Source organism: Hemiscyllium ocellatum, chromosome 9 (assembly GCF_020745735.1).
Source record: "Hemiscyllium ocellatum isolate sHemOce1 chromosome 9, sHemOce1.pat.X.cur, whole genome shotgun sequence".
Classification (NCBI taxonomy): domain Eukaryota; kingdom Metazoa; phylum Chordata; class Chondrichthyes; order Orectolobiformes; family Hemiscylliidae; genus Hemiscyllium; species Hemiscyllium ocellatum.
The window spans coordinates 55,492,277-55,508,111 of NC_083409.1; the positions used below are offsets into that span (position 1 = coordinate 55,492,277).

Consider the following 15,835-nt stretch of genomic DNA (forward strand, 5'->3'; position numbering starts at 1 on the left):
ATGAGTTGTAAGAAGTTGAGGCCTTGGCACTCATCTCTGTGGTATATTAGTTGCTACACCTTGCCAACCAGAAAATTAACTATGCTTACTCTGTTTCTTGTTAACTATCTAAACTTCTATCCGTGCTAATATGTTACCCCCTATACTTTGGCACTTTAATGTGGCAATTATCAAGTTCGTTCTGGAAATATAAGTACAATACATCTACCGGTTTCCTTTTATCTGCAGCACAAAAAAAACCCTCAAAAAATTGTTTATGCATGATTATGGTGATCAGAACTATACACAATTCCATATATGGACTAACCACTGTTTTAGACAGTTGCTGCTTTATATCCCTGCTTTTGTAATCTATAACTCGCCAAAGAAAAGAAAGCATTTCACATGCTTTTTCATATTCTCTATCTCTTCTGCAACCTTCAAGGATTTGAGTGGCATACATTCCAATGTCTCTTAGTTCCTGTGTCCTCCTCAATATGGTCCTATTTATTGGGTATGCATGGGTTTATTTGCTCTTCTCAAATGAATTTAATTTTGAACAGATTATTCTATTTAGAGTTATAGAGATGTACAGCACAGAAAACAGACCCTTCGGTCCAGCTTATCCATGCCGACCAGATATCCCAAATAAATCTAGTCCCATTTGCCCGCATTTGGCCCATATCCCTCTAAAACATTCCCTTCCATATACCAATTGCCTTTTAAATATTGTAATTGTACTAGCCTCCACCATTTCCACTGGCAGTTCATTCCATACACACACCACCCTCTAGTTTTGGCCTCCTCCATCCTGGGGAAAAGACCTTATCTATTCATCCATTCATACCCCTCACGATTTTATAAAATGCTATGAGGTCACCAACGTTCTTTCTATAGTGGAGAGACCAGAATCGCATACAGTAATCCAAAAGTGGCCAAACTAATGTCCTGGACAGTCATAACATGACCTCCCACCTCCTATACTCAATGCACTGACCAATAAAGCCAAGCATACCAAATGTTGTCTTCACTGTCCTATCCACCTGTGACTCCTCTTTCAAGGAACTTGCACTCCAAGGTCTCTTTTCTCAGCACCTCTCCCCAGGACCTTATCATAAAATGTATAAGTTCTGCCCTGATTTGCCTCTCCAAAATGCTGCACCTCACATTTATCTAAATTAAACTCCATCTGTTACTCCTTAGCCCATTTGCTCATATGATCAAGATCCTATTGTCTCTGAGATAATCTCTTTTGCTGGCCATTAGACCTCCAACTTTGGTGTCATCTGCAAACTTACTAACCATACCTCCTATGTTCACATCTAAATTCTTTATATAAATGATAAAAATCAGTAGACTCAGCATCACACCTTGTGGCACACCACTGGTCACAAGGTCTCTAGTCTGAAAAGCAACCCTCCACCACTATCCTCTGTCTTCTACCTTTGAGCTAGTTCTGTATCCAAATAAGTAGGTAACATAGAAACATAGAAGGTAGGAGCAGGAGGAGGCCATTCGAGTCTGCTCCACTATTCATCACCACCATGTCTGATCATCTAACTCAATAGTCTAGTTCTGCTTTCTCCCCATACCCTTTGATCTTTTTGCCCCAAACGCTATGTCTAGCCACCCCTTGAATACATTCAATGTTTTGGCATCAACTACTTCCTGTGGCAATGAATTCCACAGACCCACCACTTTTTGGGCAAAGAAATGTCTCCTCATCTCTGGCCTAAATGGTCCACCCCGAATCCTCAGACTGTGACCCCTAGTTCTGGATGCACCCACCAACAGGTACATCTTCCCTGTCTAGTCCTGTTAGAATTTTATAAGTCTCTATGAGATTCCCCACTCACTTGTCTGAACTCCAGTGAAAACAATCCTAACCCAGTCAATCTCTCCACATACATCAGTCCTGCCATACCCAAATCAGTATGGTCAACCTCGACTGCACTCCCTCGAAAGTAAGAACATCCTTCCTCAGAAAAGGAGACAAAAACTGCGCGCAATATTCTACTTGTTGCCTCACCATGGGCCTGTATAACTGCAACAGCACATCCCTGTTCCTGTACTCGCAACCTCTCGCAATGAAGGCCAACATACCATTTGCCTTCTTTACTACCTGGTACTCCTGCATTCCTACTTTCAGCAACTGGTGCACAGGGACACAGATCCTGCTGCACACTCCCTTCTCCCAATTTACAGCCATTCAGGTCGTAATCTGCCGCCTTGTTTTTGCTTCCAAGGTGAATAACCTTGCACTTATCCAAATTATACTGCATCTGCCATTGATTTGCTCACTGATCCAACCTGTCCAGATCATGCTGAAGCATCTCAGCATCCTCATAACAGTTCACCCTCCCACCCAACTTGGTATTACCTGCAAACTTTGAGATGTTATATTTTGTTCCCTCGTCCAAATCATTAATATATATTGTGAATAGTTGTGGTCCCAGCACTGGTCCCTGTGGCACCCCACTAGTTACTGTCTGCCATTTTGAAAAGGACCCATTAATTCCTATTCTTTGTTTCCTCTCTGCCAACTAGTTTTCTGTCCATCTCAATACACCTCCCTCTATTCCATGAGATCTAACCTTGCAAACCAGTCTACCATGAGGAACCTTGTTGACAGCATTACTGAATTCTATATAGATCACGTCTACCACTCTGCCTTCATTAATCCTCTTTGTTACTTCTTCAAAAAACTCAATCTATTTGTGAGACAATATCCCAAATCAGTCTTTGCCTTTCCAAATAAATATAAGTCCTGTCCCCCGGGCTTGTCCTTACCTTTCTTAAATAGTGGCACCATGTTCGCCAAACTCCAGTCTTATGGCACTTCACCTGTGCCTATCGATGATCCAAATATCTCAGCAAGGGGCCCAGCAATCACTTCCCTAGCTTTTCACAGATTTCTACCCCTGATCAGAGGTAAATCCCAGAGATTTATCCACCTTTATGCATTTTATATAGATATTTTTATTGGGAATTTAACATTTTGACAAATTTACAAAAATAAGCAGAATTTTCAAGCACAAACATTAATATAAAAATAGATCTTAAATATATAATCATCAAAATTCAACTAATCCACAATCATCCAGAGTGTATAGTTGAGTCGCTTACATCCTTCAAATAAAAGAAAATGTTCTCTAATACACTCATAACAGTATGATTAAAAGGAAGCTATTTCCAAACAATAAGAACAAACAAAAAAAAAATTAAACATGTTTGAATGGAGATCTTCCCCCTTGTTCTCAGGGGGCCTTACTACCTTTCCAACGTTCCACCATATCCTCTCCCAAACAGTGTCCCACCCTCGACCCGGGCGCTCCTTAATAGGATTTAGATATAATACCGAGCTAGAGTTAACAGTGAGCGCCGCACCCCCACCCCACCCCACCCATACCTGAGTATATCTAATAGCATCAATGCCACGTACAAACACACATAACTATAAAATTACAACTCCAACAGATTACAGTTAAGTATATTAACATAGCAAGGAAGACAACCCCGCTCCCAGAGGCAAAAGTAAAGTAGAATAAAGTAACCATTTCTCCCCACGGAGTGTGGGAGAGGCAAGCCAACATAAATTGTCTCTTACGATTTATTTAACCGAGTCTAAAAGTTTCTTGGCCTCTTCCGATGATCTAAAATTATACTCGGATCCTTCGTGGGTAAAGCATAACGTCGCTGGGTAGCGTAAGGTGTATTGAATATCTAAGTCCCTTAAACATTTCTTCACCTCATCAAACGCCTTCCTTCTTCGTGCCAAAGCCGGGGAGAAGTCCTGAAATAACATAATCTTGGATCCTTCATGAATCATAGCTTTAGGATCCTTTCCAAGCTTTCTGGAGGCATCCAGGAGTATCTGCCTCTCCCTATAACTCTGCAGCCGGAACAGGACCGGGCGTGGGCGCTGGTTTGGGCCAGATCCGCGTACTGCGACCCGGTAGGCCCACTCCACCCTTACCCGGTCAGTTTCAGCCCCCAGGTTTAAAATCTGCGGCAACCATCGCTCCAGAAATGCTACTAACTGTTCTTTCCCTTCTTGCTCTTGAAGGCCCAGCAGCCGAATATTCTTTCTCCGATTTCTGTTGTCAATATCATCGATGTAAATTTCAAAGGCCCTGACTCTCTGCTCCAGAGCTCTCACCTGTTCTGCAGCTGTTTGAGCTGCAGCCTCGGAGGTCGTGGCCTTTAGTTCCACCCCCTCCACTCGGCCCTGCAGCTCTTCCATGGTTTGATTCTGTTTCTGCAGCTTTTCTTCGAATGCATTCCATCTCTGTCTGGATTCTGCGATGAAATTGACGAGTGTCGATTCCAGTCTAGCAATCATCTCTATAAGGCCTGTTTTTACATCAGCTGCAGCCAGAGGAGAGGAGGGTGGGGGAGGGGTCTTTGTTTTCTGAGAGCTGCGGGGTCCCTTTGATTTACTCATTATCCACTCAGTATTAGACTATTTAAATATAATATTCAGCAGCTAATTAAGATTAAAGAAATTTTTTGGGTGGTTTGGCAAGTGTGGTGGGGACAGGTAACCCACTTTACCCAGGTTTTGGGAAGGGCTCTGTAGACTCAGACTTGCTGAGTCGCCGCCATCTTGGATCTCCTCCTTTATGCATTTTAAGATGTCCAGCACCACCACCTTTGTAGTATGGATATTTTTCAAGATTTCTGATATAGTTTGTTTGAAAATCTGTGCTGTTTTATACAGATAGCAGTGTGCGCCATCTATCCTTGTCTGTGTCCCTACATTCATGGTGGACAGCTTGGATTGGATGTCATGCCTGTTTATGCATTTGTGAAATACTGAGCTGGGAAATTCCTCTGACACACGTTCCCTCCAGCATTTCCTGTTTCCTTACAGCCAGTATCCTCATTCACAGATGGATCAATTCCATATACATTGAAATCAGAAAATGCATCTTTCAGATTTTTTCATGCAATTTGCTGGTTGGAACCACTGCCCACAAGTTACAACCTGTTAGGTTGAAGCATCCAACTTCCTAAAGTTGGTGAAGGGGCCATGAAATGTTTACCTGTATCCACATCTAGAAGCGGACTCAACATTTTTATGAAGATTTTTATTTTCTTGTAGTCAGCAGGATGACTTCTCCCATTCCTACCCCATAGCAAATGTCATAGTCCACTGTAGGTATATTTTTGCCATTCAGTTGCTCCTTAGCAGAGACCAGGGATCTGGCCCCAGACCATGAATAGCCCAGCTAGAAGGTTGCTAGGATCAGGGTGGGAGGGGCAAGTCCCAGTCCCTGACTTAGAGATATGCTGTTCAAAGGTGAGTGACAGATCCCAGCCTTTCTCTTGGGAAAAGAGAAACATTAACAGCCCTATGTAGACATTCATCCGTGCACTGTTTTTAATTTAACTAGTTTCTGTTAGGGTAAAATTTCTGAGTGCTATTTTAAGTTAATTGTGCGACAGTGCAAAGATTTTCAATTCTTTAATGTTTAAGGACATGCGTTGAGGTCCATGTACCTTCTTTATCCCCATTTTTAGATGGTTATTTCAGCGATTCCATGAGCCAGGCCTCATGCTCTGGAATAGATGATGAGTTTGCCAAGAAGAATGGATGTCATGTGATTGGGCATATTGATGACTACAATGCACTTCAACAGCAGATCATGGAGGGCAGAATATTGGTTCAGAGAATGGAGTCTATTGTCCAATCCTGTGTTAATGCTGCTTTTCTAGAAATTAATGGATCTAAGGTAAGAACAGGAAGACATGAACTTGCTTATCACATTATTGCTAAATGCATTGGACAATTAAAGCTATCATAGAATCCCTACAGTGTGGAAGCAAGTCATTTGGCCCATCGAGTCCACATCGACCCTCTCAACAACATCCCACCCAGAAATTGGAGGTGTTGTAAACAGCGAAGAAGGTTACCTTAGAATACAACAGGATCTTGATCAGATGGGCCAGTGGGCTGAGAAGTGGCAGATGGAGTTTAATTTAGATAAATGTGAGATGCTGCATTTTGGAAAAGCAAATCTTAGCAGGATTGGCACACTTAATGGTAAGTCCTAGGGAGTGTTGCTGAACAAACCTTGGATTGGAGGTTCATAGCTCCTTGAAAGTAGAGTTGCAGGTAGGCAGGATTGTGAAGAAGGCATTTGGTATGCTTTCCTTTATTGGTCAGAGTATTGAGTACAGGAGTTGGGAGGTCTTGTTGCTGCTGTACAGGACATTGGTTCGGCTACTGTTGGAATATTGTGTCAATTCTGATCTTCTTCCTGTTGGAAAGATGTTGAGAAACTTGAAAGGGTTCAGAAAAGATTTACAAGGATGTTGCTAGGGGTGGAGGATTTGAGTTATAGGAAGAGGTTGAATAGGCTGGAGCTGTTTTCCCTGGAGAGTCGGAGGCTGAGGAGTGACCTTATAGAGGTTTATAAAATCCTGAGGGACATGGATAGGATAAATAGACAAAGTTTTTTCTCTGGGGTAGGGGTGTCCAGAACTCTAGGGCATCGATTTAAGTTGAGAGGGGAAAGATATAAAAGAGACCTAAGGGGCAACTTTTTCACTCAGAGGGTGGTATGTGTATGGAATGAGCTACCAGAGGAAATGGTGGAGGCTAATACAATTGCAACATTTAAAAGGCATCTGGATGGGTATATGAATACGAAGGGTTTGGGGGGATGTGGGCCAGGTACTGGCAGGTGGGACTAGATTGGGTTGGGATATCTGATGGGCATGAACAAGTTGGGCCGAAGGGTCTGGTTCTGTGCTGTGCATCTCTATGACTCTAAGTTCAGATTAAACAGCTGTTGCTGTGTGAAATAACTCCACCCAAGGCCAGTATCCTGTCACCAAGTAAATTTTTATTTACATGTGCAGAGTACATAACACTGACCAAGCTACCTTAGAATTGGCTCCTCGAATGAACAGAATCCCTGACGCTGTTTATATATGTCAGCCAGGACTCTCTGATCAGACCAGATTAACAGCCTCAATCAGGAAACACACATTCTGTCAGATCTTCCTGGCTGACCTCATTCCAATTAATACATTGTGTCAGTTCATCCTTTCAAATAGATACTGGATAAATATATATTGTTGGGAATGGAATTGTTGCTATAAGAATAGGTAAAGATCAAGTTGATCAGATATTTTACACAATATTGTGCTTTTGTGCTCCTGGAGTCAAAAGTAGGAATATCAAACTTATGCCTTCATATAACTTAGTGTATCAACCGGCACATTAATCTATCGAAATATTAATGTTTCATAACATTTTATGAGGAAGGGGTGCATAATGTAGTTTTAGTCTGAGTACATAGGGAGAGATGTATAGGTCTAAGGACTGGCACTCATTAAGGTTATCCTTCTTATCTGATGGGCAGGATTTGGATCATCAGACTGTAAAGCAACTGTTCTCCAATACTAACACTTTGCGCCAGATCCTGGATGAAACTTGCTCCTTACTGAAGATGTTCTGGAGAGCTTCTTTACCACATTCAGATGGTGCTATGCCGAACAACCAAAAGGTATAAAACATTTGTGTCTACTGATGGTGGGCAGGCAGGACTGTGGAGTTCACGCTACAATCAGATCAGCCATGGAAGAACAGGCTTGTGTAATCAGTCACCTACACATGTTTCTTAAAATGTTATACTCAGGCATAAACCAATACAAATGATGCACAACAGAACATGGTGCTGTAAGATTGGTTTATTCCCCAAACACTTAGAAGGCATGTTTTTAAAGATGGACTCCATCCTTCTTTTAAATCAGATTAGATATACTACACATTTTCCATGATCTTGTCGCTATAAGACTAGCACGTATGGGAACTTGCTGTGTGCAAATGTCTGCCATATTCCATGCATCATTGTTTTATTGGTTGTAAAGTGCAATGGAACATCTCCAGATAAAGACAAAAGCAATCTTAATGCAAGACTAGTAGCTTTCTTGCTACTGGTAGCATCCAGTTAGAAATAAAACTAGCATTGCAATATGTGGTATCTCATGGCATTATTGTAAACATCATGGTTTAAGTTCAGTTGCTGTGATTATTTACAGGAGCAGTCAATGAAGGAAGAGATATGCAGGCTGAGAAATAAGATAACAGAACAGGAAAGCCTGCTGCAGAATGCAATCAGTCGGCTGAAGGCCACAAATCAAGTGAAGGAAGGAATGGAGCAGTTCATTGTCAATCAGCGTATGTAAAAACGATACTTAAAATTGCCTTATTGTATGTGAATATACAACAGAAAAGCAAATTTATTTGATAAATTGGACTCTCTTATTCCCTTTAACATGTCAAAATGCCATTTTTACACAAGTGGAAAGTGACCATAAGCTCTCCCAAACCTTAGGTTAATGCCCAAGGGGATTTTTTGTGAATCCGATTCCTTGGGCATAATCTTGTTTAGGTAGTGCGGACCCACCTGCCAGCTGGAGAAATAAAGGAACCTGAGCTGTGTGTTCATGGAGAGGCCCACCAGACCACAAGCAGTGGTGAGAACACAGGCAGGCCTCCGCATAGAAGGATGACCCCAAGGGCAGAGATATTGCCTGGTCATGGTTAACCATTCCGCAGGTGAAGCATTGGCTGCTTTCAGAAGGACATCCTTTTCACATGTAGATAATGTTGTGGTGGGGGGGTCATGGCGAGGAGAAGGGGCACCAGTAGCAATCGTAGAGAGGTAGATACCAGTAACACAATGCCCACTCCAATTTCTAACGTCCATTTTCTCAATTATGAACCTAGTGTCATTGATCCAGGGATCCATATATCAAGTGTCTCAGGTGCTGTGTACACCATATGGCAATAGGTCTGCCAGGAGCAGCAGTGATATGAGGCCATTAACGAGCACTTAAGGACCACAGTTGGAATGTAGCAGGTTCCACTAACCCCATCATTCTGCCTATATCAATGCCCTTCCTATCTTGCCTCCAAAGCACAGGATTGTGAACCTTTTGTTTAGGAAATGTGCCAAGTTTATTGCCATGTCATAAGGCTGCACAATTGAGAACAGTAACTTTTATCTCCCAAAATGGTTGGATTTCAATCAGATGGGAAGTTAAACATTTGAAGTCTCAAGAAGGAACCCAATCTGCCTTCTATTCAGCTCTGCAGGTAACCAATCCACAATGAAGAAGCATTGTTGGGTAAGCCCTTTTTAAGAAGGTTACATGCTTGCAGTTTACAGTGTTTCTGTTTATAACCCTTGCTGATTGGATTTCCCAGGCCTGAGGTGAATGGAGCCGAGTCCATCAGGTAGATCTGTCTCTGGGTCAGGAGGTGCAGAAATGTGCCCTCTATATCCAACAAGCTAGTCTACAAACACACTTCTTTTCCCATAATGTCACCCTGACATTGCTTCCTCCTACTTGGCAACACCACCAATTCTTGTCCAATGATCACACCTGACGGCCTTAACAATGTACTGTACAATCTTTAAATTAACATTGACAGACATTATCCTTGAGCATGGTTTTTTTTTCTGGAACTTTCCATCTGGGCTGCGAAGTCTATCTGGCTGGTTTCTGGTGTGGAACTCGTATAAGAAAATCTCATTCCTGCTGGGATTTAAAATTTCATAGTCTCCATGTTTTCCAAACCATAACTCTTCCCAAAACCCTCCAAAAACTCAATGCGGTGCTAACTTGGACCTCTGATTCTTCAGTAACTCTCTAGTTCAGTGACCCAACACATTTGAGTTCAAAAATGTAATACTGATTTAATCCCATGGCAGGAAATTAATTCAAGGAAACTATTGCCGGTTTACCCACAAGTTTATCAGGTGAGAAGAGCAGAGTCCAATTTACATAGACTAAGGCTGCTGGATTTAATAAATCACTGAAATGGCTGCTTCTCTGCCTCTGTGCTGAGTTACCTAATAAAATCCAGGCCCCATGGTAGATAGACCAATTTAATTCTCCACTCCACTTACTACTAACAAACCCATCTTACCCTTGACTATGGAGTTTACAAAAGCATTCACGATTCTTGTTCCCATCACTGAACAACTCCTGTTGGAATGGTGCATAGTAGGTGACCACAACAAGACATTCCTTTTTTTATTCCTCATTTTCTATGTGTTTTTGTAGCCTATTAACATCCATGATTTAGATAAAACATATGAAGACCAGTAACTCACATGAGATATTGGAGGGAGGAAGGTTCCTGCTATGTATAGAACTTGCTGAATTACCAACTTAGAAGAGCAAATTCATGGGGGAAAATCATTGGAAAATTGTTTCTCCAATTAACTACTATTAGCAGTTGTTGGATTTGTTTTCTAGTGATCAGAATCTGCTAACAGCTGCAATTCTTCTTTCAGTAACAAGAACACATGATGTTTTGAAGAAGGCAAGGAGTAATTTGGAGGTAAGCTTTCACTTGACTTGAGTTAATTGGAGTAACTTTTAAAAAGGTCTTAAAAATATGTACCTTTCTTCTTACATTGTCAATGTCAGTAATTAGAACAACACCCTCTTATTAAATAATCTGTCAATTAAATGTAATTGCATAGGATTTCATGGTAATTTAGCCACAGATGCAATACCTTTTGAAGCATTTTTAGACCCATTCCCATTTCCCATGGTCTTCGCCATAAGGAGTAACACTATTCCTTATGTGTCTCAGCTAGATTCATCATCTTGTCACAGAACTGCACCTACCCCAAAGTCACTTGCATAAATTGACAATCTAAAAAGGTTTGGTGAAATGTGGTGCAGCCAGCACTGGATCATTGATGAACATAGCTTTCAACTTCTCAATAAGATGCCTGGCACTCCACTCACCACACTACCTTGGCCTTCAGTTGGATCAAATCAGTCAATGGAACAGCTGTTGTGCTGAAATTTGACCAAGCCAATGGCACACATCCTCAGAAATCTCTTAGGGAAAAATAACTCCACTAATCAATGTACTTTTATTGATCTTGGCAACACACGTCCCTGCCTTATGAATATATCTTCACTCGGTTATTTTGTGAATTGGCAAAGTTTCATCACAAACTCAGCAATTTGTAATTTCCTAAAAAAATTCTAATTATTCCAAGTGGCACTCCCAAGTGTCGCTGTATATCAGTACATGAACTACACAATTCAAATACTACCACTTGGTTCAGTCTCTAGAAAGTTGCTGGGGCATTGTTAGTTACTGCATTCACTACTCTGCAGTTATGCAACATCTGGTTGAACCATCAACGTTAGGCAGCAACATGACCATGCTATGTGTGTGTATAGTCGGGGCGGGGGGGGGGGGGTGCAGTGGAGGGGCGGGGGCGGGGGGGGGTGGCTGTGTGCAGTGGAGGCTCTCCTGCTCTAAATGGGTTCAATCAAGTGGTTTTCTAATTTGGTGTCACGTGAGTTTATTACTGTCACATGTATTAAGATACAGTGAAAAGTCTTGCTTTGCATGCTATCCAGGCAAATAATGCCAAACATTATGATAACAGAACAGAATGCAGAATCACAGCTACAGGGAAGGCGCAGGGAAACATCAACTCAAATTTATCAGAGCTCTGTTCAAACATCGTTAACAGCAGGGATGTGTAATGTGTACTGGAGTTCTGTTTCACCTGGTGTCTCAGTGGTTAGCACTGTTGCTTCACAGCACCAGGAACCCGGGTTTCCTGCCTCGGGTGACTGTCTGTGTGGAATTTGCACATTGTCCTCCTGTCTGCGTGGGTTTCCTCCGGGTACTCCAGTTTCCTCCCATAGTCCAAATATATGCAGGTTAGGTAAATTGGCTATACTAAATTGCCCATAGTGTTAGGTGCAGGGTTAATATAGGTTAGGGGAGTGGGTCTGGGTGGGTTATTCTTCAGAGGGTCAGTCTGGACTTGTTTGGCAAAATGGCCTGTTTCCACACAGTCGGTAATCTAAGCATTACCAGCAGGAAAAGATATGATTAGCTTGCTTGTATTTTGGTGGCTTATAAGCAGAATAGGGTTGGTTAGCTCAGTTGGCTTGATAGCCTATTTGGTGATGGCAACAGCATGGGTTCAGTTTGTACATCAGGTGAAGTTACCATGGAGGCTCTCCTTCTCAACCTGTCCCTTGCTGAGGTTGGTGACCTTCAGGTTAAATCACCACCAGTCACCTTTCCCTAATGAGAGAGTCTGGTAAGACTATCAGCAATTTTATAAGTAGGAACATATATCCAACAGATCATGTTCATAACTGCTCAGTTTGCCGGGAAGATTCAGGATAAAGTAAAGCTAATTTGTTTTCCCCTTTGCTCACTATTCATTATTCCCTGATTAAGCAAAAATGGAAGACTTCCAACTAGCCCATTAACTATCTACTCAGAGGCAATAATAAAGGCCAGCAGATACTTGACTTATTTTGTGGTCCATTCTGTTTTTTTTCTCTCTCTCCAAAAATAAACACCTAAAATTTGCCTTCGATAGCAAACCAGAATAATTGAGTCCTATTCTTTTATATGAGCCAACTACAAAAGTATTTAGTAGAGTGCGAGTTTATCTCAGGAAAACACAATGTGTACATTTGCAGCAGATGATACTTTGATATGGATAACAAAAAAACCTCTACATGCTGTTTATATTTCATTTTTGTCCAAGGGGCCTAGTAGAAAAGAAAGGGCAAAAGGACTCAATTAAGGGATAGTTAATTCTATACTATAATCATTTTACAAAAAAAAACTGTTGTTCAATAAACCATTATTACATAAATATGAAGAAACAATTTCAGCAAAATCTCATTGCAATGAAGTTTCAGATTTCCTACCTAGAACCTGTTGTTTCTCCTTTCTGACATTTTCTTCCCTGTGTGCCCTTTGTTTTTTTGTGAGTCTGTTCAGGTGAATGATTGCACAATTGCTGGTGTAAAACCCTCCCTGAATGAAGACAAAGGTTGGTAATGATGTATCCGTATCAGCATGTGTCACAAAAAGCCAGACTGATCTGGCTCTTCACTGATTGTTAACACTGCTATATGTAAAACCATTGCATGAGTCTGTCATTGTAATTTCTGTCATTGTCTCATTTACATCTAACAATTCTGTCCTCAAGCATTCACAAAAAGTGATAATATTAAGTAAAACCTCATTGACATCTGCAAGTATTTTAAAGGACACTGTCAGATATTTTGGAATGATTATAATGCAGATGTTGGCAAAGCTGCATTTTGACAGCAACTTTTACTCTTGGTTATCATTCCAATCTTTTACATCTTACCACAGTATCATTAACCCAGACATGAACTGTACATAAAATTCAGACACATTAGAAGTCTGCTAAACATTATAAGACCATTAGACATAGGAGTGGAAGTAAGGCCATTCGGCCCATTGAGTCCACTCCGCCATTCAATCATGGCTGATGGGCATTTCAACTCCACTTACCCGCATTCTCCCCATAGCCCTTAATTCCTCGTGACATCAAGAATCTATCAATCTCTGCCTTGAAGACATTTAGTGTCCCGGCCTCCACTGCACTGTGGCAATGAATTCCACAGGCCCACCACTCTGGCTGAAGAAATGTCTCCGCATTTCTGTTCTGAATTGACCCCCTCTAATTTTAAGGCTGTGTCCACAGGTCCTAGCCTCCTCGCCTAACCGAAAAAAATTCCTAGCATCCACCCTTTCCAAGCCATGTATTATCTTGTAAGTTTCTATTAAGTCTCCCCTTAATCTTCTAAACTCCAGTGAATACAATCCCAGGATCCTCAGCCGTTACTCGTATGTTAGACCAACCATTCCAGGGATCATCCGTGTGAATCTCCGTTGGATACGTTCCAGTGCCAGTATGTCCTTCCTGAGATGTGGGGACCAAAACTGGACATTACCACTGGTTACACTTCAAATCAAGTAGTTGTTAAAAGTCACCAAAGCCTAAATTCTTTACCTCAAGCAAAGAAATGAATATACAAAATGGTGAGACTACAGAAATATTAATGCTCACTATATCCATTTTACAAAGCAATCAAATGCAACACCCTACCTAACCATGATGATGCTGATTCATGAAATTAGGAAGTGGAACAAGTAGGGGAAGAGTGTTTCACTACTGTTTTCACTAACGTAACAGGAACAAGGCGCTCCTGACTTGCAACTGTGACTCTGATCTTCCAGAGGTTATGAGAATAGTGAAGTTCTTCTCTGAGCGTATTTTTGAATCATCATGGACGTGGGATAGAAAATACTTTGTTTCATACAAAATAACAAATAAAACAAAGTAATGAACAGCTGTTTTCAGAAGTTCATTATGCAGGTTCCCCAGGATCACTGTTTTTCTTTATGTAGTCTTGGGTATCTGGGCAAATTGCAGATGGCAACAAAACTTGGAAGTGTTCTGACTTTTGCGGTACGGTGGTGAATTTCAAGAAGACGAAGACAGGCTGGTGGAATGGTCAGACATGTGGTTGAGAAGTCTGAAATAATTCATTTTGGTAGGAAGAGGCTTTAAAGAGTAAGATTCGAAAATGCGTAGAGAGATCAAGGAATACATTTAAACAAATTAACAAAGATTGTAGGGCAGGTTGAGAAGGCAATGATGCATATGGCGTCCTGAATTTGAAAGTATGGATAGGGTACAAAATGGAGTGTGATGAGCCTTAACCTGGAAGCGTTACAATAAGGAAAACTTGTCGATTGCACAGAAATTGTAACTTTTTAAACATATTTGAAAATGACTTTGAAGAGTTTTTATCAATTAGAAGTTTTTTAAAGAAGAACTGGTGCTAGCAACCTTTGTCCTGAGAGAAAGATAAACATAGGATGGAAAATTCACATATTAAATAACAAAGAGACTGCAGCAGGGAAGATCAGAGAGGCTAGTGTGTGATAGTTAAAGATTTTTCAGGGTAAGAGCAGAATTGTGAAATGGACTGTTCTGCTACTTTGCTTCAAGATTTGCTAGTCTGTTTAACAAGGTTTATTAAAGAAGACAGCTAGTCTCTGGGAAACCTGTACCCCTGTGCCATCAAGACATTTGTAAACCCAAGTGTATAGGAGTATGGTGTTTAGTTGTCAACTGTCTTTATGCATCTTGAAAGGAATGAAGCTGCTATTTCAGATTAGTCAAAGCCCAAATTCATAAGTGAGTCGAGATCAAGCATACGAGAGACGAAGTTGGAAATTGGTGTCACAGTTGTATGGGAAGTGAAAGGAATGCTTGTTACCTCATAATTCTTGCTTGATCAGTGTTTTTTAAAAGAAGTTACTTATATTTACTGAGATCATAACAATAATTTCTTCATTGAGGGCTGTTTAGTTAAGAATTCCCCCACGGGGCTTGTATCACAAGGATGTTTTGGTAAACCTATGAGAAACAGTGGATCAGTTTGGAGTAATGTGTCTCATACCAGGTACTACTGATGGGACTGTTGAATAAGAGGAAATTTGATAGCAGTGCTTAAAACCATGAAAAGTCTAGACACCGTAGATGACAGATACTATCCCCATGGACAGGTTCAAGAACCAGAGGACACCAATTTAAGGTGGTTGGTAAAAGGAGGGAAAAACCTTTTTACACGTGAATTGTTAACACATAGCCTGAGAGTGTGGTGTAAGAAGATTCAACCTTGGCTTTCAAAAGGGACTTGAATAGTTATTAGATAAATTAATAAATTTCAGGGCCTCAGTTGCTGTTGGAGAGTTCCAGCATGAATGTATTGGGTCAAATAACCTCTTTCAATTCTATAACAGTAAATAAGGGAAGTATTTTTGCTGAACATGAAACCTTTGCAGCAACAATTTAAATTCTTAACTGGAAACTTTTTTTAAGCAGTCTGCATTAACCCCTTACTGTAATATAATTATAGATTAGCAATTCAGGATATATGAAATTGAGTAGGGCAGTGTCTCTGTGTTATGCTTTTTATATAAATGATTGATGTTTAGTTAATT

The 15,835-nt window shown here is 40.9% G+C and overlaps 1 protein-coding gene across 11 annotated transcripts in view; it reads left to right on the forward strand.

Annotated features, from left to right (window-relative positions):
• pde4dip (phosphodiesterase 4D interacting protein) overlaps positions 1-15,835 on the forward strand; it is a 465,593-nt gene that overhangs the window by 447,031 nt on the left and 2,727 nt on the right. For 8 of the 11 annotated variants that reach the window (XM_060830337.1, XM_060830338.1, XM_060830339.1 and 5 more), the window contains 5 exons: positions 5,503-5,714; positions 7,353-7,496; positions 8,032-8,170; positions 10,299-10,345; positions 12,779-12,839. In XM_060830337.1, the coding sequence (XP_060686320.1) occupies positions 5,503-5,714; positions 7,353-7,496; positions 8,032-8,170; positions 10,299-10,345; positions 12,779-12,839 (603 nt within the window). The remainder of the gene's footprint in view (positions 1-5,502; positions 5,715-7,352; positions 7,497-8,031; positions 8,171-10,298; positions 10,346-12,778; positions 12,840-15,835) is intronic. The other 3 variants (XM_060830332.1, XM_060830333.1, XM_060830336.1) reach the window with 2 other exon arrangements.